General features: G+C 54.5%; 1 protein-coding gene and 1 long non-coding RNA gene across 10 annotated transcripts in view; both read right to left on the reverse strand.

The window, feature by feature from the left end:
* TCERG1 (transcription elongation regulator 1) overlaps window positions 1-8,557 on the reverse strand; it is a 34,850-nt gene extending 26,293 nt beyond the window's left edge. For 3 of the 7 annotated variants that reach the window (XM_042790109.1, XM_042790108.1, XM_042790107.1), the window contains exons 1-6: window positions 8,472-8,521; window positions 8,057-8,148; window positions 7,314-7,539; window positions 3,538-3,690; window positions 3,076-3,343; window positions 20-262 (exon numbers count right to left, since the gene is read on the reverse strand). In XM_042790109.1, the coding sequence (XP_042646043.1) occupies window positions 20-262; window positions 3,076-3,343; window positions 3,538-3,690; window positions 7,314-7,538 (889 nt within the window). In that variant the 5' untranslated portion in view covers window position 7,539; window positions 8,057-8,148; window positions 8,472-8,521. Of the gene's footprint in view, window positions 1-19; window positions 263-3,075; window positions 3,344-3,537; window positions 3,691-7,313; window positions 7,540-8,056; window positions 8,149-8,471 lie in introns of all 7 variants that reach the window. The other 4 variants (XM_042790111.1, XM_042790110.1, XM_042790106.1 and 1 more) reach the window with 3 other exon arrangements.
* A 12,083-nt stretch (window positions 8,558-20,640) lies between these two features.
* On the reverse strand, window positions 20,641-23,013 carry LOC122153230. Of its 3 annotated transcripts, none has more exons than XR_006165093.1 (4): window positions 22,928-23,013; window positions 22,432-22,673; window positions 21,065-22,338; window positions 20,641-20,813 (listed from the first exon to the last, which is right to left on the reverse strand). It is a non-coding gene; the product is annotated as an uncharacterized LOC122153230 (long non-coding RNA). The 3 variants fall into 3 exon arrangements; XR_006165094.1 differs by having other exon boundaries at window positions 22,432-22,658; window positions 22,928-22,998; XR_006165092.1 differs by having other exon boundaries at window positions 22,432-22,997.
* Window positions 23,014-23,587: the final 574 nt, after the last annotated feature.

Here is a 23,587-nt window from a genome sequence, read left to right on the forward strand (position 1 = left end):
TTACAGTTCGCCAATTTACCTGGAAGTGGAATAGGCATGCCAGGAAGGGGGACACGAAATGGAGGTACCATTACTGGTGGAAAAGCAGGAATTGCTGCAGTTGGTTGAGGTACTGCATGAGGAACTGCAGGAGGCAATGTCTGTGGGACTGGCTGGGGTACAGTCTGCACAGGTGTAGCAGAAGGAGCAGAGGTTGAAACACTGACTGATGGTGTGGCAACTGAAACACCCGAACTCGGGGTCTGGTCTTGTGTGGTAGGTGCTGATAAAAAAAAACAAAGAACACCTTGTATCTTAGACACTACAATATATTTGCTGCAAACATACTGGCTCTCTGTTTCCCAACAGACCTTATATAAGCAGATATGCTTAGATATCATCAACAGGAAGCCACCCCTGGACAGAAAAAAAAACTTTGCCTTCTCTGTAACACTAAATATTCACGCAGAAAGTCAATTGCCAATTTCACTTTGTCCCGTTCTTTACACCTAACAAGTCTCTACAGCAGTTCAAGGGTGTATCAAAGGACAAATAGAGCCTGAAATGAAATTCTACTCTGTATCCCTGTTCAGAAAAATAGAAAGGGAACATTACAGAGAGTTTCAAATGGAAAAGGCTTGTTCTTATGTTAAAGGAATACAGGTACTGCTTTTTTAACGATAATGGAAGCAGCACATGCATGACAGCAGTCTGTCCAATACACTTATTAAGCTGTGATCCAGGAATGGAAAAATGTCAATAAAAAAATATGTGTAAATAAGCAAGGAAAAGGAAATACTTTTGTTCAGAAGCTGCAAGAACTTTCTTGGTCTTCAGTGCCTCCCAGTGGGAAAATACACTACTAGCATTCAATTCTGTAATCCTTGCAACATGACTGAAATCAGCACTTAATTGAGAATAAGTAGTGCTATATATCAAAGCACCAGCAGACCGGAACTGAAGACATGATTGATTAAACTCATTGACCAGCCTTGCAAATTTATGCTGTAAAATCTGGTGACGAGAATGAGGAACTGTTGTAAAAATGAGCTAATTGTGAAAGGAAAAAAAAAAAAAAAAAAAAAAGAGAAACCACACCAGCTTATGACCATATTATATATGGGCATGCAAAGCATTTTCTTCAGTATCTAAAGATTACCAGAAGCATTCCCAATAACATACAAGTATTAGCATACTTAAATAAAGACTTTTGATCTGTTGTTAAGTGTTTCAGAAAGGGTGAAAGTTTTTAGCATTGCCTAAAATTTAGGGAAACGGAACAGACAGTCAGTATGTGGTTTGCTTTAAGACCTAAGTCAGTCAAATAGGTACCAGACAAGAATGAAGCTCAGCCAGAAGTCTCAGGTTTTTTACAGGCCAAGTCTGAAAGCTATAAAATTATTTTAAATGACAGAATTTTATCACCTAGGCACAGACACCAACAGTAACAGTTCTTGAAAGCAAAGACAAAGTTTAGCAGGTAGAACAGGTAGAAGTGGAACAGATTCTCAGCAACTGGTATCAGGAAATTTTGTTTCAGAGAAGGTGCATAAAGTGCTATTCCAGAAGTAGGATCAGTTCTAAAAAATCCTGGCATTAGGCCAGAGGCTAACATTCACCTCCTACCTGATCCTTGTTACTCAGCAAAATGGTTAGAGTAGACCATATTTCAACAAAACAGCTGAACGCAGTACTAAGTTACCTATCAAATTAAATGAAAGCCCTAAAATGCTTTGAGCAGTACAAATTATTTGCTACTCTAATAATCTGTCCTCATGTCCTCAGTGTTAACTGAAAGCATAATTTGAGTTACCTAAATTTGATTCCCTTTCATACACAGGTCTCTAAAGTTTGGGTTAAATGGTAAGTTAAGCTTGACTTGTCTCACCTGTTACAAGATGAAATAATTCCAGAGGATGCAACTATACGCTACAACTGGTGCTAGAACAATTCAGCAATTGCTCATCTTCTGCATACTCTTTGGCCTGACTCGGTGCACACATTTTTGCCAGCACAGCTACAATGATCAAGACCGTCAAACAATAGGATTCCTAATCAGCATAAATGTGCTTTCAGTAGCCCTGCGTGCAGACAGTAACACTAACCAAACTGTTCCTTAGCAAGTGTACCTTGCTTTGTTCATGCTAGGTGACCTTACTCATTGTTTGCTGTTGACACACATGTACAAATAGATCTATACTACATAATATACATCTCTATACAGATGCTGTGCATTAGAGGCACTTTGTTAGCAAATATATGCCATAGTATAAATCACACTATTTATATTATATGTAGATACTATGTATAAGCTTGCATTATATGCATGCTGCAAAAATTCAGTCCCCTTTCCTCTTGAGGTTCCGTGTTGGAAAACCCTTAAAAGCAAAGGCTTGGCCCATGTAAACAGCATTAATCTTCAGACTATTATTCAAAGGTCATGAATGAACAATAAAGGCTGTAAGGACTTTCTTTTCCCTCTTTTGTGCAACTCTAACAAATGGGAACTTATGAGGCTTAGTCAGAGGAATAATGCTAATAAAAGTAATACACCAGAAGCAGCTCTATTCTGCAATCAACCAGTCCTCCGCAGCCCAGGAGCACCACTCAAAATCTAGCCTCTTAAAGCAAGAGATGCCATTTTGGAAACAAAGCAGGAATTGCTACAACTCTAATTCCTACCTCAGATTAACTTTTCTTGTGCAATACCTTAAAAAACAATTTAGCTTCTTCTATAGTCAAAAGGAAATGGATGCATAATAGCTTTGAGATGATGTGATAACAGCAGAAGAAAAATATACAAAGACCTAAAGAAAAAGTGTTGCATGCTGATCTAGTATTATTCTCCTAAGGTAACTCTTTCAGAATGGGGGAAGGAAAGGCATAATTTAAAAAAAAAAAAAAACAAAAAAAAAAAAACAGGCTCGCATGCAAAGTTCTTCTGGATTAAATACTGTACTTTAAACTCATACTCCACTTCCTGTTGAAACAACTTCCTCCTGGGTACCAAGTTTTTGTTGCAGTAATTCCCCAAAGCAGCACCCCCGCCATCTGCTCCCCACCATCGCAAAGCTTGAGAAACCCTCAGTTACTCACTGGAAATCGTCTGTGAAACTGAAGTGGCTGTGGTTGTGGTAGCGGTTGTGGAGGACTGAGTACTCGAGGATGTGGATGGAGATGCCACAGACGCAGGACTACTGGTGGTTGGCGTGGAGGCACCTACTGCTTGGGCCTGGGCCTGGGCTTGCGCCTGGACCTGGGCTTGCGCAGCCAGCATCGGCGTCAGCTCTGACTGCTGAATAACTTTGACCCCATCTGGCTTGGTCCACGCTGACTCACGTGTACGTGCATTATAGAAATAGACCTACAATTTAAGAATGTCACCATCAAACAACTGCTTATCTGGAGGAGGACCGTTTATAAATGGTCCGCTTCCTCCTGTTTTAAAAATAATTAGTAAGAATGCAGGATTTTACCACAGTGCCAGACTGTGTATGACAACATGCTCACAACGGCACTAAACACCCACTACTTCATTGTTTCTGGTAACCATCTTACCTTGCCATCTGGAGTTTTGTTTTCTACCCATATCTCTTCAGCTGGGGGCATTGCTGGTGTTCCAGGGGCAGTGACAGGTGGCATTCCTGGAGGGAACATCATACCAGGAGGTGGTGGCATGCTACCCATGGGAGGAGGCATAAATGGTGGTCTCTAAAGGCATATAATAACAATAATGATGATAATGATACAATTTTCAAGCGGAGTTTTCCTCTATTAGAGCACCAACAGACAGCACAATTATGGAAAGGTGAACGCTACCAGCCCTGAGAGCTTCTTTAACAATCTAGTGCTACGAGCTCAGAGAATGCGCTTCCTGACAAGCCACCACCTCTGGCAGAACAGCTGTGGTAAGCATTTAACTTCCGAGATGCTAGTGTAAATGCAAAGCATCAGAAAAAAGTGGCATGAAAAGAAGTGAGGTGAAAGAAAGCTCTTCTCCCAAAAAGCAGAAAATATCTCAATGCAAGAAAAAGAAAGAATGGAAGAACTGCTCCTGACTAACTGACACTCACGACATCCCCAGCTGGGAATCAAATATACCACTAAACAGTTACACAATGACCTGCCCAGTGAAGAAATACAAAAAAATCAAATTACAAGTAAGCATCAAATTTATTAGCATAGGAGAGCAACGGATTCCATTACAATCCATTCTACTTGATTTCTTATTAACTAGAATTCTAACTTGCTCTAATTAAAAAAAAAAAAGACAAATATCAAATTACATTTTCATTATTGCATCACTGTAAGAGATCCAGAACTGTGCTGCACACCCCTGTTACCTGAAAGCCTGAATGCCTGCTTTCTAATTCAAAGTACATTAAGTTCTTCTATTTATTTGGAATGTCCTGAAATTTCCTGTGCATAACAAGTACAATGAATCCTTCTCTATATAAAAAGACCATTGACAAAATCCACCAAGTTCTTTAACTTACTCTGCATACACCTACAACTGACCTAATTATCTCCGTCACTCCAGTTCTAATTGAACCTGTGATTCAAAAGATTTCCTCTTCACAAAGGCAATCCCAAGACAGCTCACTGGTAAAAAACCTTTGAGCTCTGCACTCGTAGCTGACAGGCCCGAGTGTGAGACGCACACATGCGGCAAGACCAGGGCTCTGCTGAAGCTAGAATGTGTGCAGGGAATCCCGTGCCACAGGAACTGGGTGGCTCGCTGTGACGTGCCGCAAACACGGACCCCGAGCTGCACCCGTGCACTGAGAATTGGGGTCCCACCCGTGGCAGTTTTCAGCATGTGCCATGTCCCTGGTTTCTGTCTGCATTTGGCTTCTTTTAGTAGTTTCCTTGATATGAGAATTTCTGCTGCAAGAGTGATATTTTAAGCTGCTTTTTAAATTCATGCACCAACTCTGGCTTTTGTTAAATACTCTTCTAAAGGAAGTCAAGAGCACAGGGACAAAATTCAAAACAAACAAAAAAGCCATTAAGGTAACTACAGCCTTTCCTTCCTTCCTTCTTTCTTCTCCACAGCTCCTCCAGCTGGCCACAAGATGATCTTTCTCCTTACTGCACTACAGTCTGCAAAAAGATTTCAGGAGAGCTCACTTTTTGCCTGCTGTTGCTGCTTTCCCCCCCAAAAAAGGTGTTAGACCGTTCCAGAGCTGTCCGGGGAGTGAGGAGGGGATGCCAGGCATACAGTCAGGGCATACAGAACACCCTCCAGCTCTACTCTGAGCACACCCTCTCCTCTATTTCTACCACAGGACCTTTCAACATCCTTTCTCCCCTTGTGCTAGAAGCAGGGTGAGAAGCTAAAATGCAAACATCTGATTCAAAGCAGAGCACCGTGCTGACACGGCATGAAAAACCTAGACACACTTGGTGCACGGATTCCATGCAAGGTAAGGAGTTGCAGAAGACATGCTTACTGCAGGGCATGATAAAACAGCTGTGATGTAACAGCTGAGAGCCGAAGCACATTCAGAATATAAATCAAACACATAAATCAAGGAGACATCAGCAGCTAGGCTCGGGGCTTCAAATTAGCTCTGGCTGAATCTTGAAACTGCAAAAAGGAAGCAAGGTCCTGTTCTCCCCTCTTAGCCTGAGTTCCATTGCACCCTCCGACACTTTTCTCTGCTGCAGAGCTTTCAAGGTAGTGCATGGGCACATGAACATTAACACCAAGAGGGAAAACCGGATCATAAAGCACCAGAAGAAAGGCGCAGTAGGTGGAAATAGTCTTACTTAAGCTGAGCGTGAAAACGTACCATAGAACAAAGCCCCTGGTACTAAATGAAAGGAAGAGAAAATATGACATACAATGAGGTGAGTGGGGCTGTTTACACAAAATGAGGCTACAGTTTGATGTCAATTTGCTTCTGCTAAAGTCCTTGTTCCTGTTCTCGCTGCCGCTTTGCTTCTTCTCATACTGCTCCCTCCACTTCACACAAAGCTGTCTGCAGAGCTACACAGCGAACCACTCTGCATTAAGAGTAATGTGGGAAAAAGCTCACATAGCCCTGCTGCCAAAAAAACATACACAAAGCAGAGCCTAAAATACCATGAAACAACCCGTGTCAGCATGTCCTCTTTCCATCTTGCCCACATGCCTACATTTTAAAATAAATTTCACAGCACTAAAATTTTCGCTTTTTTATTATAAAGAGTGGATTTAAACCATTACTTATAAACCACAGAGTACTACTCACCTCCTTACAGGCCCGCCTACAGTCCCACATAGTAATTACACTGCCCTAATAGCACTGTACTACTACAATGCTATTAAAACAATAAATTTCTTATTCACAAATGTGTTGAACCTTTCAAACTGTCCGCGTCTCTCAAGACTAGGCAAAATAACTTAAACATACATCACCGTGAAATGCAAACAGAAATCTACTTTACTTGAGCCCAATAGGCTCATACTATCCCTACAGGTGCTAGGAATGTTCTAAATTATATAAAAAAAAAAAAAAGGAAAACCAAACCAAACCACCAAACAATCAAACCCACAACGATAAACATAAGGTAAAAAGCACTTTCCCTCTGCCAAGAGTAAACTTATGTCAGCACAAGGGCCACCTGCAGCTGCTCCAGTGAGACACCCAGCCTACTCTTAGGTTTGTTTCCAAATATTCAAATGTTCTTTGCCAGCGTGTTGGCAATTTCTGGTGCCTCACAAAGGACGCACCCTCCTGAACACAGGGCTGAAGCAAAACACGCCTCATCACCGACTCTACTCCCCTTTCTCAGAATTGCTGCCTGCCAACCTGACCGATCCCTTGGTGATCGGTAAGAAAAACTTCCACAGCGATGGCAGGCCTGGCCCGTGCTGGAGCCTGCACGGAATCCAGCTGTACCTTCTCCGTCAGTCTTCGTGCGCATCCATCATTACCCTCGCTAAGTGAATACCAGAAGCATTAAGACAACCCCAGAAGGCTGACGTGCACCTCACCCCCTCATGTTGAAGCATCCCGAAATCCAAGCACAGCTGGATCCTGCGTTTTGCACAGCCACTGGGCACCAGCACGAACTCAGGTTTTAGTAAAGACTCTGCTGGTGAGCCTATCCTAACTGGATAATTGATTAATTTAGAATCGCCTCTGGGAGCTAAACAGAAACTGCAGATACACACCGCAGGTATTCGTTAGTTTTAAAACGCCATGCACTAGCCTTACGTTTTCATCACGCCCTATTTTTTTCACCCATTTTTGTGTCTCTCCTCTTATCGTTTCCACGTGCGGAAACAAACAAGAAAAATCCCTAAATCCCAACTCAACAGACAAAGAGAATCCCCTGTTCTTTACCTGTAAGTGCGGAGGTCCCATCGGTGGAGGAATCCCTCCTGGCGGCGGCATTGGAGGCATGTTTGGATCAAATGGAGGACGTCCAAAAGGGGGGCGAGGTGGTGGAGGAGGACCTCGCATCATACCAAAAGGTGGAGGTGGTCGCATGAGAGGTGGCGGGCCTCTCATGACCGCGTTTGGTGGGGGAGCTGGGCCGCGAAATCTCAGTGCTTGCTGCTGTGCCATTCTGTGGATAAGGCCAGAGGGAAACAGAGTTCATTTTCGTTTGCTGCTTAGCTGCAGGGAAATAAATTCTTATAATAAACAGGGGAAAACCCTAATAAACATTGAAAGGGTGTGGAAAAGATGCCAGGTTTGAATAAACAAAGTTAAGTGTGCCACTAGTTCAAGTTTCTTCCCCTTCACAATTCAAGCTCATTAGCCCTCAACTGCTAATTTTTACTCGAGGGAATGAATAACCCAGAGCTGGGATCGGGCACTGCGGAAGCGCACCCAGATCTGCCGAAGCTCCTTCAACACGACCTGCAACTGCCTCCTGCCTGCGCGGACACCCCACGCGGCTGTCAGCCGTGCCGAGGGCTGTAATTATCGCGCAGTGCGAGCGCCAGCCGGGACTGCCGACACCCCGCGCGGCTGCGACCTGCGGTAGGACCGGGACTCCGAGCCTGGCGCTAAACCCGCTGTGCCACCCAGCCCTCTCCACAGCGAGCTTTGGGAGTGTATATAGAGAAAAAAACGTTCACCTTTAGAACCAACAAACGCTCCTCTGCTGCTCTCAGGAAAACAATTTTGCCCACCATTTAGTGCCAGTGCAATACCAATGTTGGCATGATGACTCAAAATCGAAGAAAACAAAGGTTATGAGAAGGTGAAGGGCAACGCGCGCGGCTCGGCCCCCGGAGCGCGGGGGCGGCCGCTGCGGGGGGCGGCCGCTGCCCGGCGGGAGCCGGCAAGGGGGACCCCGCCGGGAGCCGCCGGCCCGGCCCCGGCCACACGCGGGAGCATAAAATGGAGGCGGCGAGGGCAGCGCCCGCCCCGCCCCGCCCCGCCGCGCCAGGCCCGGCCCGGGCCCGCTCCCCCCGCCGGGCCCGCGGGCGGCGCGACGGGAAGGCCCGGCCCGGGCCCCGCCGAGAGCCCGCGCCCGCCGCCGCGCGGTACCTGAGCTCGCCGCCGAACCGCTCCGCCGCCGCCTCCCCCTCGCCGCCGCCGGCCCCCGCGCCGCCGCCGCCGCCCCGTTCCGCCATCGCCGCCTCGCAGCGCCCGCCCGCCCGCTGCCGCCACCGCCCCGGCCAGGCCCCCTCCGCGCCCCCATTGGCCGGGCCCCACGCCCGTCAGCGCGGGCGGCGGGGCGGGCGCGCCGCGCCATTGGCCGCCTCGCCCGCCGGCTTTGAACGGGGGAAGCCAGGCGCGCCGGGATTGGCTGCGCGCGGGCGGCGCGGGTCACGTGAGGCGTGACCCGCGGAGAGGGCCGGAACTGACCTCACGTAAGACGGAAGAGGCGGCAGAGGAAGGGAAGGGGGGAAAAAAAAAAAAAAAAAAAAAAAAAAAAAAAGGACCGGGAGCTACGTCCAATCAGCAGGCGGGGCCCCGCGCACCAATCACGTCCCGCGGGCTGCTGCGCGCTCCCAACCAAAAAAGCCGAATCAGAAGGGGCCCGTGGCGTCAGCGGGGGCGGGGCTCCGGCAGCAGCCAATGGCGATGCGCGGAGGCGGGGCCACCGACCGGGAAACGGCGTTACCGGGCAACAGCCAATGACCGCGCGCACGGCGGGGAGACGTCGGCCAATGCGGAGCTGCGCCGGCACCGCCCCCCCGCGGCCGCTGGGGGGTGCTGTCTGCCGGGCGGGGGCTCGAGGGAGCCGGGGGGTGGGGGGGGTCCGAGGGATCCGGGGGCTCGGGAGGTCCGGGGATGCGGGGGGTCTGGTGGGTCCGGGGGGTCCTATGGGTCCGGGGGGGTTCGAGGGCTCCGGCAGGTCCTGGGTGTCCGGTGGGTCCGGGGGCTCCGATGGGTCCGGGGGCTCCGATGGGTCCGGGCGGCTCGGGGGGCTGGAGGAGCTCCGCGGGGTGCAGGGACTCCGATGGGTCCGGGGGATACGGGGGGTCCGGCGGCGCGGGGGTTTGGGAGGGTTCGGGGGCTCTGGCGGGTCCTGAGGGTCCGATGTGTTCGGGGGGCTCTGATGTGTCTGGGAGCTCGGAGGGTGCGTGGGGTTTGGGGGGCTTCGGGGGGTCTTGGGGGTCTGATGGATCCGGGGGCTCTGATGGGTCGGGGGGTGCGGGGGACCCGTGTGATCTGGGGGCCTTCGGGGGATCCGATGGGTTGGGGAGGTCCAGCGGGCCCGGGGCCACCCCAGCCCCGTCGGGGCCACCCCAGCCCCGTCGGAGCCACCTGCTGCCGTCGGGCCCTACCCGAGGCGGGGGGCGAGGGGCTGCCGCTACCCCCCTCTGCCCCCCGTTAGAACCTGCGTGGCAACTGGGCGCTGCGGCTGCTCCCTGCTCCGCCGCCCAGTCCCCGCGTCCCTCGGGGGCACCGCTGCTTGGTGGGGGGGGGCCCACTGCCCGGAGCTCCTCCACCACACAGGGACACCAATAAAGCTGTGTTTGGGCTGCGGTAGCTTATTTCTTCTGCTGGAGTTTGATTTACCGTGACGGCACGCGGCTGTGCTTGCGGTACCAGACCCACCAGTGTGCCCAGTGCGTGTGGGGCAGGCAGCGGGGGCTGTGGGAGGTTGATAGTCGGTGCCCAGACCCTGCCACCGGCCACCGGGGGCTGCGGGAAACTGCGGTGGGTGCCTGGGTGAAGGAAACGCACCTTCCGCTTGGACACCCCGTCCTGTGTTTATTTTATGCCCCGTATAACCGACACAGCGCACGCGGGACGGCAGTTACCCCCGTGACACACTTGTCAGCCCTGACCTGTCGGGTGAGGACCGGGAAAACGGAATTAATGGGTAATGCCTCCAGTAACCCGCTGCAGAAACTGGGAGCTCAGCTGCGGCGCTGAGGTTGTGTTTGAGATGTAATAAGATACAAAATATTCTGCTGGAAAGCCTCCTGCAGCTGAATTACACATTTCAAGAGAAAAAAAAAAAAAAAAAAAACAACAACAAACTCAGAACAACAAGGAAGCAGATCCTTCCCCCCTGCAAGGCTGCGTTTCGTGTGCCAGGGGACATTGCCACCCCTCCTGCTGCGGGGAGGGTGCCTGGAGCCTCGCCAGCCATCGTGTCCTTCCATCTCCAGCTGCTTTGATTTTGTGATCCCACTTTTCCCATTCCTCTCTTTGTCAAAGAAACAACTGTCTTTTCTTAAATAATAAAAATAATCAGAATTACTGAGGGACATTTTGATAGTGCTGTGCTAAAGAGACTCTTACGTACTTTGATTTCACTGCTCGCTTTTTTTTATTCATGTGCTGTGCTTGAAGTCGCTGTTGCTGTGAGGATTTTTGTGGCTGGGGCTCCCCGGGAGTGCATACCCTGCTCCATCCCAGTGTGTCCCCAGCCCCGAGCGTGGGGGGCAGCAGCTCGGCGAGCCGGGGGTCCCCCCATGCCCTGACCCCCCCCCCCAGGAGCCGCGGGAAGGAGCTGGGGAGAACCTGCGTGGGCTCTGCCTGAGTGGTGAGGTGCAAAGAGCCCTGCCTGCGCTCGGCGAGGGGAGAGGGGATGGGGCTGGGAGCCCCCACCCCACGTCCCCCCCCACGCCAGCACCACGAGTGAGCGGCACGTTCTGACGGCAGGAGATTAGAACAGGCTTTGGACGTGATGGCTTAGATCCTCCCCAAACAGTGGGGCTGTCTGTCTTCCACTAGCGTCTTTCATCCCGCTTTTCATCTGCTTCTTTCAGGATTGTCTCAATAATTTATTAATTACAGGCTGGCAGATAGGAGCATCTGCAAGGCCCTTTCCTGTGTTTGGGGGGAGCTGGCCTCGTTCCACGCTGCTGTGCCACATCCCCCCCCTTACTGCTCAGCTTTATTTTCTCGAACCATTTCAGCCAGTAATTCTTGGACTGCAGCTCTTTCAGGAGCAATTAATTGTGAGCTGCAAAGTGTGAGTCATTTCAACAAATGTGATGACAGCTACCTGTTCAGCCGGACGTCACTTTTGCAAATAGTAGTTGATTGTGCTTAATACGTACTTCCCCTAGATTTCATTAAAAATCTGACTTCTAATAGCGCAGTTTGCTGTTTGCAGGGATGCTCTCACTAATTCACCAGCAGAGCAGGGCCTGGCCAGCACTGGCTCCTCCATCTCTCCAGCACGGCTCCCCAGGCTCACTGGGGGTGCGGGGCTGTGGCCAGTGCTTGGACCCTCCGGGGGACCCCCAAAACTAAATGACCGCAGCGCTGCTGGAGCCGCTGGTGTGGTAGCGCGCAGGTCATGATGTCCCTGTGTGCAGCTGGGAAGCCAGAGGCTCTGCAGAGGAGCCTTGGCTGGGGTGTCCGCAGCCGCCCTGGTCCCCCCTCGCCCGTCCAGCCCCGGGCTCGCTGCTCCGGGGCGGCTCGGAAGCCGCAGGCTCCGCTCGGCCACGCAACGGCACGGAGCTGCTGCTGCTGCTGGGGAAGGAGCTCTCTCCGTGGAGATTTTTAAACCATAAACCTTTTCAAATGTTTAGATCTCTGTGGTTTTTAAAGGACTATTTCTTACGCAGTCCAACTTCTCTGCCAAGCGTACGGGAAGGATACCTGAAATTTCACGTTTTGGATGCTCCCTCTCAAATCTGCCCAAGTTCCTGAGTTCCCTAGGCCCAAAGCGAGTGGCCTTTTCCTTCCCCGCTGCAGCTATGTGACGCGAGCTGATTTTCAGCACTTTGGTCTCCTCTGGCAGTGAGGTTCGCAGCCCTCGCGCCGCGGTGGGCTCCTGCCGGCGCAGACACCCCGCACAGCCTCCGAGACGCTGACATCTTGTCATTCTTCCTTAATTTTTTTTTTTTTTTTTCACATTTCAGGTTGAAGTGAGACGCCGAATTAAAATTTTTGCCCTGGGCTGTCTGCAGGGCCTCTGTGCTGCTGTAGTTCCAGCATCTGCTGGGGAGACCCCCAGGCCCCGTGTCGAAGGGGCAGCCCCGGGCTGGCACCGGGTGGCAGAGCGGGGGATGCTCCCACCGACACGGGCCAAGGTGGCATTTGCTTGCCCAGCTCCCCGCTCGGCCTCGCGCTTTTGTGAGGGTGGTAGCAGGTCCCTGGGGAGGGAAAGGACCCGCAGGGACCTGGCTGCAGCCCAGCCTGGCTGCCAGCAGCTGCTTTTCAAAAGCCTGTCACGGCTGCAGTGAAGGGGAGCGCCGTGAGCTGGGCCTGGGCACCCCGGAGGTGCTTATCCCCAAAAAGAGCAGCGCTCGCCCTTGGCCAGCACCACCAGCAAGCAAGACACCGGTTTTGTGCTCAGCATCGGCCAGGCTGGCAGGGCTGGGAGGTGTGTGCTCCCTCAGGGGGTGCAGGGGAGCAGCCATCACACAGCACCCCTGTCCGAGCCATCCCCCAGGGCTGGGGGGGTCCCCAGGGGTTCAGCCACGGGCGCTGCAGGCACTTGCTGCCAAGGGTGAGAGAAACAGAAAGGACCTGGGCTGTGGCTCCAATTGGGACCCAGTCCTTGTTGTTTTGGTAACAGATCTGTTGCTTTTTTTTTTTTTTTTTTTTTTTTTCCCGGTGTATTTTTTTACACCGAATTGCAATGATTAAAATGGTAATTGCCTTCACTCTGGCTAATTGCATTTCACCGTGAAACTATCTGCAGAACAGTCCTTTCAGATTTTCTGATTGCTAGGCTATTAAACTAAGGGCAGAAAAAAAGAATTTATGGTGCTTTTTCTGAGGTTTAAATAATTATTGGGTTTGGAAACTGTACCTTGGAAAAGTAGAGGAAGGAGTGGTCTGAAGGGAGCTCGGGGAGCCAGCGATGGGGACTCCAGCCCCTCGGCATGCACGCTGCAGCGGTGGTGTCCACCATGCCACACTGTGCCACATCACCCCGCACCACCCCGCACCACCCCACATCACCCTGCATCACCCCCACCACCCCACACCACCCCACATCACCCCGCATCACCCCCCACCACCCCACACCACCCCACATCACCCTGCATCACCCCCACCACCCTGCACCACCCCGCATCACCCCGCATCACCCCAGATCACACTGCATCACATCGCACTGCACTGCACCGCTCGCCAGTCGCCCTCTGTCCCTGAGCCCTGAAAGGGGATAATGTTGTTTAAACCCTTCAGTAACCCCTTGATGGGGCTCCAGAGGTGGATTTTGGGGATGAAACCATGGGGCTGGCCACTCCTGCCCCACGTGCAGCACAGACTGGTCATGCCCCTCCCCGAGCACCGTGCGTGTGTCCACAGCCGTGCTGGGGGGGCAGATGGGTCTGCGTGTTGTTAAAATTTAACCGGGCGCATCCCCCCCATCACATCAGCTGCTGCAGGGCACGGAGCTCTCCGATCGGGCCTAATGCTTTCCCTGTATATGAAAAAATCGTGTTTTTTCTGTACATGGGGAGTCTGTAGATTCCCCGCGACACAGCTACGGAGCTCTGCGGGGGCGAGGGCTGCAGAGGTGGGTGTGAGATCCGGGGAAGTGCCCAGAGTCAGCCAGAGCGGAGGGTTGGGCTCAGGCTGGGGCTGGTTGGAGGTTACAGATGGGGGTTACGGATGGAGCACAGCCAGCAAAGCCAAGCCCAGCTGCGCTGCTCGCCGTTTGCAGCGCGATCGTCTCTTGCAGGTCCTTGGCCAGGAGGGACCGTGCCCTGGCCGTGCCACCCCACCCTGCCAGTCCTTCTGGAAGCGTGAGAGACCTGTGACTGCTGCCAGCCACCGCTGCGGGGCCTGGGAGCCGGCCCCAGATCCTGGCCCCAAATTCTGGGGGCATCCAGGGAAACTTGTCCTGCTTGAAATCAGCCACGGAGCTGACATTAATAGAAAAAGACCGTTAAAAAGCTCTGTGATATTCTGTTCTCCTGCTTCTGGTCCCTCTCTTCCTTTGTTGCTGCTGGCATTTTATGAATTATTGATGTGCCTAGGTGCTGCTGCTCTCCCGTTTCCTCCGCTGCTGTTCCCGCTGCCGCAGCCGTGCCAGCCCCACGCCATCCCGGGGACGGGCTGCTGTCGGGCGATGCCTCGGGAGGCAGCAGGAGGGGCTCAGGGTGTCCCCAGGGTGTCCCCACGGCAGAGCCAAGCTCAGCCGCCACTGCTGAGCAGCTCGGTCCCTGTGCCGGGGTGCAGACCAGGGGTCCTGGCTGGCACGGCGGGGGCTTTACACCCCCCCCCATGTGCTTCTCCTCTCATGCGAGGCTCTTCTCCAGCTCCTGACCACGGCTTCTGCTCATCCCCCGGTCCATTCTCCATCCCACACTTTCGGGGGTTCTCCTCTGGGCCACCCCAGCTCCCTCCCTCCATGCGCAGGGTGCAGGGCCCGTGGCACAGGGCACAGATACGATTTGGCAGCGAGCGCTGGCGGGGGCTGCCTGACCCCAGACGTGCCCCCCACAGAGCCCCACACCAGCATCACCCCAGGAGAGCGGGGTCGGGGTGGCCTTTGGGAACCGCCGCAGGGTCTCTGCGTCCCTTCCCGGTGGGAGAGGGGGGCGGGGGGGGCAGCTGCGTGCCAGCCCCGTGCAAGTACGTGTGACGGGGTGTCAGGGAAAGGAGATCTTCCACGGAGCAGTGAAAATGCGCCTCTTTTCCTGAGAGACCAGAAATGCTCCGTCTCGGGGGTTAATATTTAATGAAGCGGTTTTAGGATAGAAGCTGTCTGCTGAGGAACAGGGCAGACGTGCTCTCCTGCTCGTGGGGCGGTTCGGGAGGGTGACGGCGCTGGGACAGTGCCCAGAGGGGTCCCGGGGGGACGTGGCGGGTCGAGGCGGTGGGGTGGGAGCCGCAGAAGCCCCTGCAGCGGGGTGAGGGGATTCCTCCCGCTCGAGGGGCTGCTCCCTCACCCGTGTCCGTTTGGCCACCCGGGACGGCGGTGAATTGGGGTGCACCTGCTCCTCGGGCTCCCCCTCAGCTCTGCCGTGCCGTCGCAGGGAATGGCATCGATGTTAAATCCCAAGACGCCGCATCTCATGGCCAATTTCCTCAGGTTTCCTCAGTGGGGGCTAATGTGTTTTCCATGTTAACGTGCCTGCACGTGGCATCCAACCCGACTGAGCTGCTAATACAACATGATGCTTATGTGCCTCATTCGCAGGGTGGGGGACAGGGGCTGCGCACATCACCCCTGTTCTGCTCCTCCAAACAGCTCTGACCCCAAATTCACAATATTTCAGGTTTCCTCATTAAAGGAGGAAGCAAACAGCTCCTCCCACCCTCGGTGTCTCTGATGAGGAAAACACTTGCTCTATCCAAAATATGTCAGGTTCCTGCACTTCCCTCCCCTCCTCCACTAAAAAACTACTGAAAGAAAGCACAAAATCTCTCTTTGAAAATTCCAGCATTTCAATAAATATCAAAAGTTTTCCTAAATATTTTCTTCTGTCTTTAGACTAGAGTTGTTTTGAGTTGTGAGGCATTTCAACCCTCTTGGCAGCATCAGTCCTTGGCCAAAACACCCCCCTGGTGCTCCCCTTAGAGCCGGGCCCCAGCTCCCCCCACCTCCAGCCCGTTTGCAACTGCCACTGAGGTTCCTCTTCCAGCAAGGGGATCCAAGAGAGCCCATCCTTGTTACCTACCCAGAATCACCACCCCTAAACCTCCCGTCCCGCTGCTACCCCACGGAGACCCCCACGCTCGTGCCTCTGCTCCACAGGCACGCGATGCTTCGGAGGAGAGGCCAGCCGGGGAGGAATGGGCAGCACGGTGTGTGGAGGGTGGAGAGACAGGAGCAGCCCGAAACAATCGCCGTGCTGGTGATGGAAGGAGGTTCTCCCTGCACGTTTCAGCCACAGCTGGAGCACACTGGACACGTGCTGCAAAAAAAGTGCCTGTGAGTCCCCAAAGCCATGGCCATCAGCCAGCTGGGGAGTTGCAGAGCACAGAACCAAGCAATAAACAGAAGCTCAGATTTTTTTTCAGATGCTTTTATATGTTCTCACTACATTACTTAAAGGAGGATCTCTGAGTTTTGCTTTTTTTTTTTTCTTATAGGCAGAAAATTGCACTCAGACCATAATGTGGTAACAGTTGTAGACTAATGTGTTTTGACATTTGGGGAAAACCAGATGTATTCTGAAACAACTGAGATATCAAACTTAAACTATCGTCTCTGACTCAGATCCTTGACATGTTTTGCTCCCGCTCGCAGAGCTGCTGAAGGAACATGTCAGCACTGGGCTCTGTAGGGGCAGTGCGGGCAAGTGTGGGGCCGGCACGGCTGGCACCCCTCTGGCACCCCACCAGCACCCCACCAGCACCCCACCAGCACCCCACTGGCACCCCAGCAGCACAGGGCTCGGGCATGGCCCGGGGATGAGCTGGTGCAAGCACTGGGCTGCTCTGGTGGAGCCCATCTGGCTGCGGCTGGCTACAGGGTCCTGACCCGAAGGAGAGCCCGGTGAGGTGACTTACAAAAATACTTTAGCCTCTGGCAAACAACGAATGGCCACAGGGTGCTTGGCTGAAGCTTCCTTAGCTATGCATCCTGCAGAGGGCTTGAAAATTTAATCCTTTTCCCCAAATCATTTCTTGATTTTTTAGCGGGTTTGTTTTCTAGGTGTAACGTCCTTTTATGTGTTTTCTGTTGTGTGAATTATACAGTGTATTTGGGCGTGCTCTGTGCAGCCCTGTCCCACAGGTAGCGCTGGGGGAAGATTTCAAACACGGGGGATGAAAGGGATGTTCCCTGCACGCCACAAACACTGCAGCTCCAGTGCGTGGCCCCGCTCGCTGCGCGCCCGAAGAGCACGATCAGCCACAGTCCTCCCCTGGCTCTTCCTCCCATCAGCACTGGCACCGGCCAGTCCAAAGACACTGGAGCACCTGTCTGCCCCAGCCATGTGCTGCTGGGGGGTCCTGGGGAGCGGGCGTTTGCTGGGGGGTCTGGCCCTGGTTGTGAGCTCCCCGAGCCAGCCCTCTCCTGCCTTTCCTCAGCCCGAGGAACAGCCCCGGCTGCTGCTCAGAAGCAACTTCAAGATGCAAATGGGAAGGTGCTGGGATCCCTTGCGGTGAGGCCGGGGGCTCTGTGCCGGGGAGACCAAGGAGCATCACCCCCCAGTGGCACCAGCCCCGGGTCCCCCTGCGCACCCCACGACGGCTTGCTGCGCTGCCCAGGAAGGATGTGTGCGGGGCCGGGCGCGAGGCCCGTTCGCGGCGCTTGTGCTTCCCCCTCGTTCCGGGAAGCGCCTGATTTTCTGCGCAGAAGTCTGTTTAGGAGGATGCTAACTGTGCCTTGCACAGGCAGAGGCAGCTTGGGGGGCAGCAGTGAGGGGGTCCCTCCGAGGTGGCCCCTGCTCTCATACACACCCACCCGGTTTGGGGGTGCCGGGGCACTGGGGTAGCTCTTAACTGAGCCAAGCGGCAGCAGCCCCAGAGGAAGCCTCTCCCCCGGCAGCCCAGGGTGCTGCCCCCCCTGCCAGAGGGGCACCCCGGGGGAGGGTTTGTCCCCCAAATCGCGATCCTCCCTCAGCAGCATCCCCAGCGCTGCTGGGCTGCAGCAGCGGGGCTCACCCTGTGAAAACAAGGGCCCTAGAAACCTCGCAGAAGGCACGGGTTAAACACACCAGCCCCGGGAGGAGAAAAATCAAAGGTTTCCCTGCAAATCCATCTGCCCTACATCTCCTCTCCATTTTGATCTCCAAACTCATGCAAGTTTAAAAAGCAAGTAAATGCTGACAGTGTGATTAACCTCCCCACCTGCTTCCTGCTGCTTTCTCTCCTGGAAAGAGATGCTCAGCTCACCTGCCTGGTGGGAGAGGAACCTCCTTCGAGTGCGAGGATGTGGGGAGTCAAACCAAGGTGGTTCCACTGAAATTACAAAACACTACACTTTTAAATAGGCACTGAATTATTTAGCACCCTAGCGCTGCCCAAATGCTTTGCTCTTTTGGTGGGGGGTGGCTTGGTTTCCCTCCCAGCTTTTCTGTTATGACAGTGAGTAAATGGAGTGATATTGCACTCCCCAAACATCTATAAATAATAGCTGCGTTGGGCTCAGGCTCTGCCCCGGCGAACCAGGCAGGCTGGGAGGGGTGCCACAGGTGTCTGGTCCCGGGAACGGCACAGAACAGGGTGCTGCACCCCTGGCGGGATCCCCACGCAGCCATGGGGTGCTGCACCCCCCGCGGGATCCCCATGCAGCCACCGGCCAGGGCTGGGTGACACGGCTTGTCCCGGGTCCCCCTGTGCACCTGGAGAGGAAGGAAACATGGAATGCTGTAAACCTGAAAGACACGGATTGAAGGCACGGAGAAAAGAAGTAACCCCAAGGGGGAGGGGGTCAGGGCCCCCATCGCTGCCCAGCACAGGTCCAGACCCCTCAGCCCTTGGCACCCAGCAACTCGGAATTTCCTCCTACACGTAAGGCTTGTGGTGTGACACAGCAGGCCACTAGAGAACTGCTACTTATTCCTGAACTTATTACCGTTACATCTGTGTCCCAGACACATTCCATTAATCCTCAGCAAGCCCCTGACAGAAAAGGCAGCAAAGCTGCAGATGAGATAAAAGGCCATTTTCCACGCAGCCTGTTCCTCGTTGACAGCACGCTACGGCCAAGCCTCCCTGCTCTGACCCCAGCACCGGCCTTCCCGTTCCACAGCCAGCGACAAGTGCCAGGCACCCAGCCAGCCCCCAGCACCCACAAACCCGCTGCCTGAGAGGAGGACCTGGGGGTCCGGCAGCTCTGAGACCACCTCTGCTTTACACTCTGCATTTAGGAGCTTCATTTTCACCAGGCAGGTTGAACATGTTTACCGTACGTCAGTACTATTTTACAATAGCTGATCTAGATTTATGTAGCGTTATTGTGCATTTTTAATTCTCTTTGGATATAAAACAGGTCAAAGTGTTTCATTTTCCTCTGTGTATTGTTTTGCTCCTTCGTATAAAATTCAATTGAAAATGTTGTGACATGTATCTCCAATTTGCTTAAAGAAACAAAGTCTAAACCATGTCTTGATGACGGAATAAATTTGTCTCTAATATTTCCAGGCACACTGCAAAGCACAACTAGTGTCGTTAAAGACAAACTCGCTTAATTGCTTTAAAACACTCTGTTCTGAAAATAACTAGCAAAGCTGTACGACTGGAATGAATTCCTTCTGCTTTGTACTGGTGTAAAGCGGCGTTTTCCCTTGAGCCAGTGAGCCTCTGCAGAGTTCCCGTCCCTTTGCTGCGGACACCCACCGCAGCCTGCGGCCACCCGCTCCCGGCAGCCCGGGCTGAGACGGTGGGTGCCGGTGGGTGCCAGTGGGTGCTGGTGGGTGCCAGTGGGCCAGTCCCGTCTCTGCTGGGCTGAGCGTCGGGCTCATCCGGGCGGTGGTCCGGGCTGCTGGGGACCTGCCGGGCTGCCCAGCCAGGGCTCCGATCTCGGGGTCCCCTGGGAGCCCCTGCTCGACGGCGGGGCTGCTCCCTCGCTGAGCTAGGCTTAGCTGCGCTGACTACTGGGCTGAGCCAGGCTGGGCTGGGCTGGGCTGCCCGGGGTGCTGGGACTCCCAGTCCTCTGGCCCCAGTGCCGTGGCGGTGTCTCACCCCGGTGTCCCCCATCTCTGGGGTGCAGGTGCCAGCCCCCACCCTGGCCGCGCGGACCACAGCGCCGGGCCCGGGGCTCAGCTTGCACCCAGCAGGAGCTGCTGTCCCGAGGGGCATCTCTCATCCCAAACTGGATGTGGCTCCCGGGGTAGGCAAACCTCCTCCTTGCAAACTGGGGAGAAGTGAAACCTTGGAGAGGGGGAAGTGCAGAGAAAAAAAAAAAAAGGGACCGGACTTTAGGATTTTTGCAGCTGAGCATCACCGGTTTTCTCGGGGGAATGCAGATGGCCCCAGCTCCAGGTTGTGCTCCCCGTGCCGGTGGGTGCCTCCTTTGGGCAGCCCCCGGGGGCCACCCCCAGCACCCAGTTTGCAGGGACGTGCCCCGAGGGGCGGGCGCACAGACACACTGCACGGACATGCACACACATGTACACGCACACACACGTGTGCGCTCCTGCCAGGACACCGATCGTTCACGTCTGCACCGCGGCAGCGGGCTGCTGCCTTCCCTCCCCTCCCTGCGCACCCACCCCTGCCCCTGCCCCCCAAGCCCCCGGCACCCCACAGCCCCAATCCCACCCTGCCGCGTGTCCCCGCTGCCCCGGCCCGATGCTCTCGCCCCCCTCTCCCCACTCTCCTCCCTCCCCTCCCACGCATGCTTCTGTACGTCTGCCCCCCCCCCTCCCCCCCCCGCAGCTCCCGCGATATCAGATGTGCTTCTATTGATTTCCTCCCTGCATTTGTTTTTGTTATTCATTATTAATGGGATCATTTTTCCATCCTTCGTGCATGAAGGCAAATCTTGTGTAAAAATCAATTGAGTGAGCACCGCCAATGGCTTGTTTGGTTTTCTGTGCTTTCATCTCTTGTGTGCAGTCCCTGGGAGACAGAGAGCAGGATATTAAGGAACAAGCATGGAACGGGGGAAAAAATAATAAATCAATTGTTAGTGGTTCAGAAACCATAGCCTGGGGTTTGCCTGCTGAACCTTTGTCTCATGCAGACGGGCTTTACTGGGCATTTCCCTGCCCATCTCCCAGTTCAGCAGGTTTCACTGCACCCTTTCCCCTGGCTGTCACTGAAAGGGAATTCCATTTCTCACCAAGTTTGGTCTGAGTTTTTCATTTTACCTGCAGGGGGTAGGACGACACGTTGAGGAATTACATGTCCCAGGGCAGGTCCCGCAGCCCCGCTGACCAGGACGAGGAGCTCCGGGCGCCCAAGAAAACTGAGAGTCCCGATCCTCACGCACTCGGAGAGATCGACAGGGCACGAGGGAGCGGGGGGCTGCGTTTTGGTACTCTGAGAGGGTGAGGGTGACCCGGCACAGCCCCCGCAGAGCCAGAGCCCCGGGCAGGGCTGGCAGCCCCCGGCCCCGCGGCAGGGCTGGAGGGCGCGGGGGGGGGGGGGACACGGCGGCCAGGCGGGCTGCCCGTGAGGGGCTGCACCCCGCTGCCAGGCTTCTCCTGGTGCCGCTTCCCACCAGAGTTGCTTGGCAGCTCGGCAGGACGCAGCTGCCCACGAAGCCTTTTAGCAGCACAATGCACAGGAAAAGCGAGCGGTGCCTCCTGCGGGGCGCAGTGTCCCGGGCTCAGCAATGCAAACCTTACCGTTGGAGAGCAACAGCCAGTAAAACTCTCTCTGCAGTTCCCGGCTGCAGCCCAAACCGGCCCGTGCCTTGGCTCTGCGGGGAGGGGGGGCAGAGAAGCCGGCGGTGACCGCGCTTGTGGCCGGTGAGACCGGAGGAGAGAGCTGCACCCCCGGCTCCGGCCGCACTCCCGCTGGGCACCGACCTCCTGCCTCCCTCCACCACCCCTCGGCGTGGCCGTCTGCTGTTAGGACACTACTTGGCATATCAAGAAGAAAATGTAGGCTGATTCTTTGTGCTTCCTCAGCAGTAAATACCATCTCTGAACTGTTTCCACTGAAGTTGAAGGAACTTAATCCCCAGCTTCAGGAAAATCAGATGAGCTCCCTGCATCACAGCGTATTTATCTGGCACCAGAGCTTGAGGAGCCAGACCCAGGGAGAGACTGAGGCACCAACAGTGATTCAAACAGCACGTACCTGATCTCTCAGGTAAAATCCCAAATGAAGTGATCAGGTCCTGTATGTGATATCTGGGCAGAGCAGGGCACAAACCAGCACACGCAGAGTCAAAATAAACCCGGAATGTGCAAAGAGTGAAATCTGGGCAGAGAGAGCCTCTGCAGCGCTGCCTCTGTGCAGAGAGGGACCCGGAATAAAGGAGGGTGAACGAGAAGGACCAGGCGCTTCCGAACTCCCTGGTCAGCATATCTGAGGGACAGAAGGAGCCCGCAGAAGCTCGTTTCTGGAACAGCAACAGCAGGTTTGGGAAAGTTCGTTCAGGACTTGTTTTACATCTTTAAGCCGTTCTCTGGACCTAGCCACGAGGGACAAAAGCAGAACCGTCACAAAAACATAGCAGATCTAGGCAAGCCCAGAACAGCTGCAGAAAGTAAAACCGCAGTGAGACCTTTGCCGTCGTAACAACAAGTTCGATCCGATTTCCCTTTCCGCAGTGAACAAGCAAGAAGGTACGGCCATCACAGCTCTCAGGTTGTCTTACACCGGTGAGCAGGAGTGCTCAGTGAGGCTCAGGCTGGACTAAGCGAGGCTGAAGCCAGCTTTAATGCAGAGCGGGGAGGACGACGATCCCCTCCGAAGGCAGCTTTAGGGCGTTCAGCCCGTTTCTGTCGCAGGCTGGAAGCCCGGGGGCTTGTGAGACGGCAGGAGCGGGCGCTGCCCTGGGATGGGCCCTTCGCTCCGGGCAGCCGAGGGGCACGGCACCCCCGGTCCCCTCCCCGCCGCCGGCCCCGGCCCCCCGCAGCCCGCCCCCCCGGGGCTCCGACAGCGGCCGGGGCCGGGCGGAGCAGCGCGGGGCAGCCGCGACCCCCGGGCCGGGCGGGGGGGGCGGGGGGGCGCTCCCGGCCACGGACGAGGGCGAGGGGGGAGAGAAATACGCCTCTTACCTCCCCGGTTTGTGTAAAACCGCCCGCCCCGAGCCCCCCGCGGGCGGCAGAGAGCAGCTGCCGGAGTCCAGCGGGGGAAGGACGCCGTCTGAGCTGCCTTCTGCCCCTTTTATATACTACGGTAGGCGATTAATTTTGCATCACCCGTATTTTAAATTTTCAGAACCCACAATATAAAGTAATGGCATAAGGGCATTTATTATTAAAGGGCGTTTGATTGGGGAAAAATCATTGGGGCCGATCGGAAAAACACGGAGCGCGGGAGCGTTCCGGCTTCCCGGTGACCTGCGATGAAACGGCTGAGCCTGGAAGGTCCTTCCCTAATGGGGGAGGAGGGCGAGACCCGGTTCCCAGGGCTGATGTTTGTCACTCATTGAAATGCGAAAGTGAAATATTCAGAGGAGGCTCGCGCTTCGATCATTAATTTTTAATCGTTAAGGTGCTTCTGGGAATCGTAAATAAAAGCCGTTTCCCCTTCTAAACAGCATCAGAAATGAACCCGCGATAGGTTTTGGTGGTGGTGGGTTGTCTGGTTGCACCCGACGGGCGGGACGCGCAGCGGGGGCCGCGGGGGTCCCCCTCCGCGGCGGTCCGCGGGCGCGGAGCGGGCGGTGGCACCGCGGGGCCCGGCGGGGCGAAGCCCGGTCCCGTTTCCCCGGG

Source organism: Tyto alba, unplaced genomic scaffold (genome assembly GCF_018691265.1).
Source record: "Tyto alba isolate M040663 unplaced genomic scaffold, T.alba_DEE_v4.0 Super-Scaffold_17, whole genome shotgun sequence".
In the NCBI taxonomy this organism is placed as follows: domain Eukaryota; kingdom Metazoa; phylum Chordata; class Aves; order Strigiformes; family Tytonidae; genus Tyto; species Tyto alba.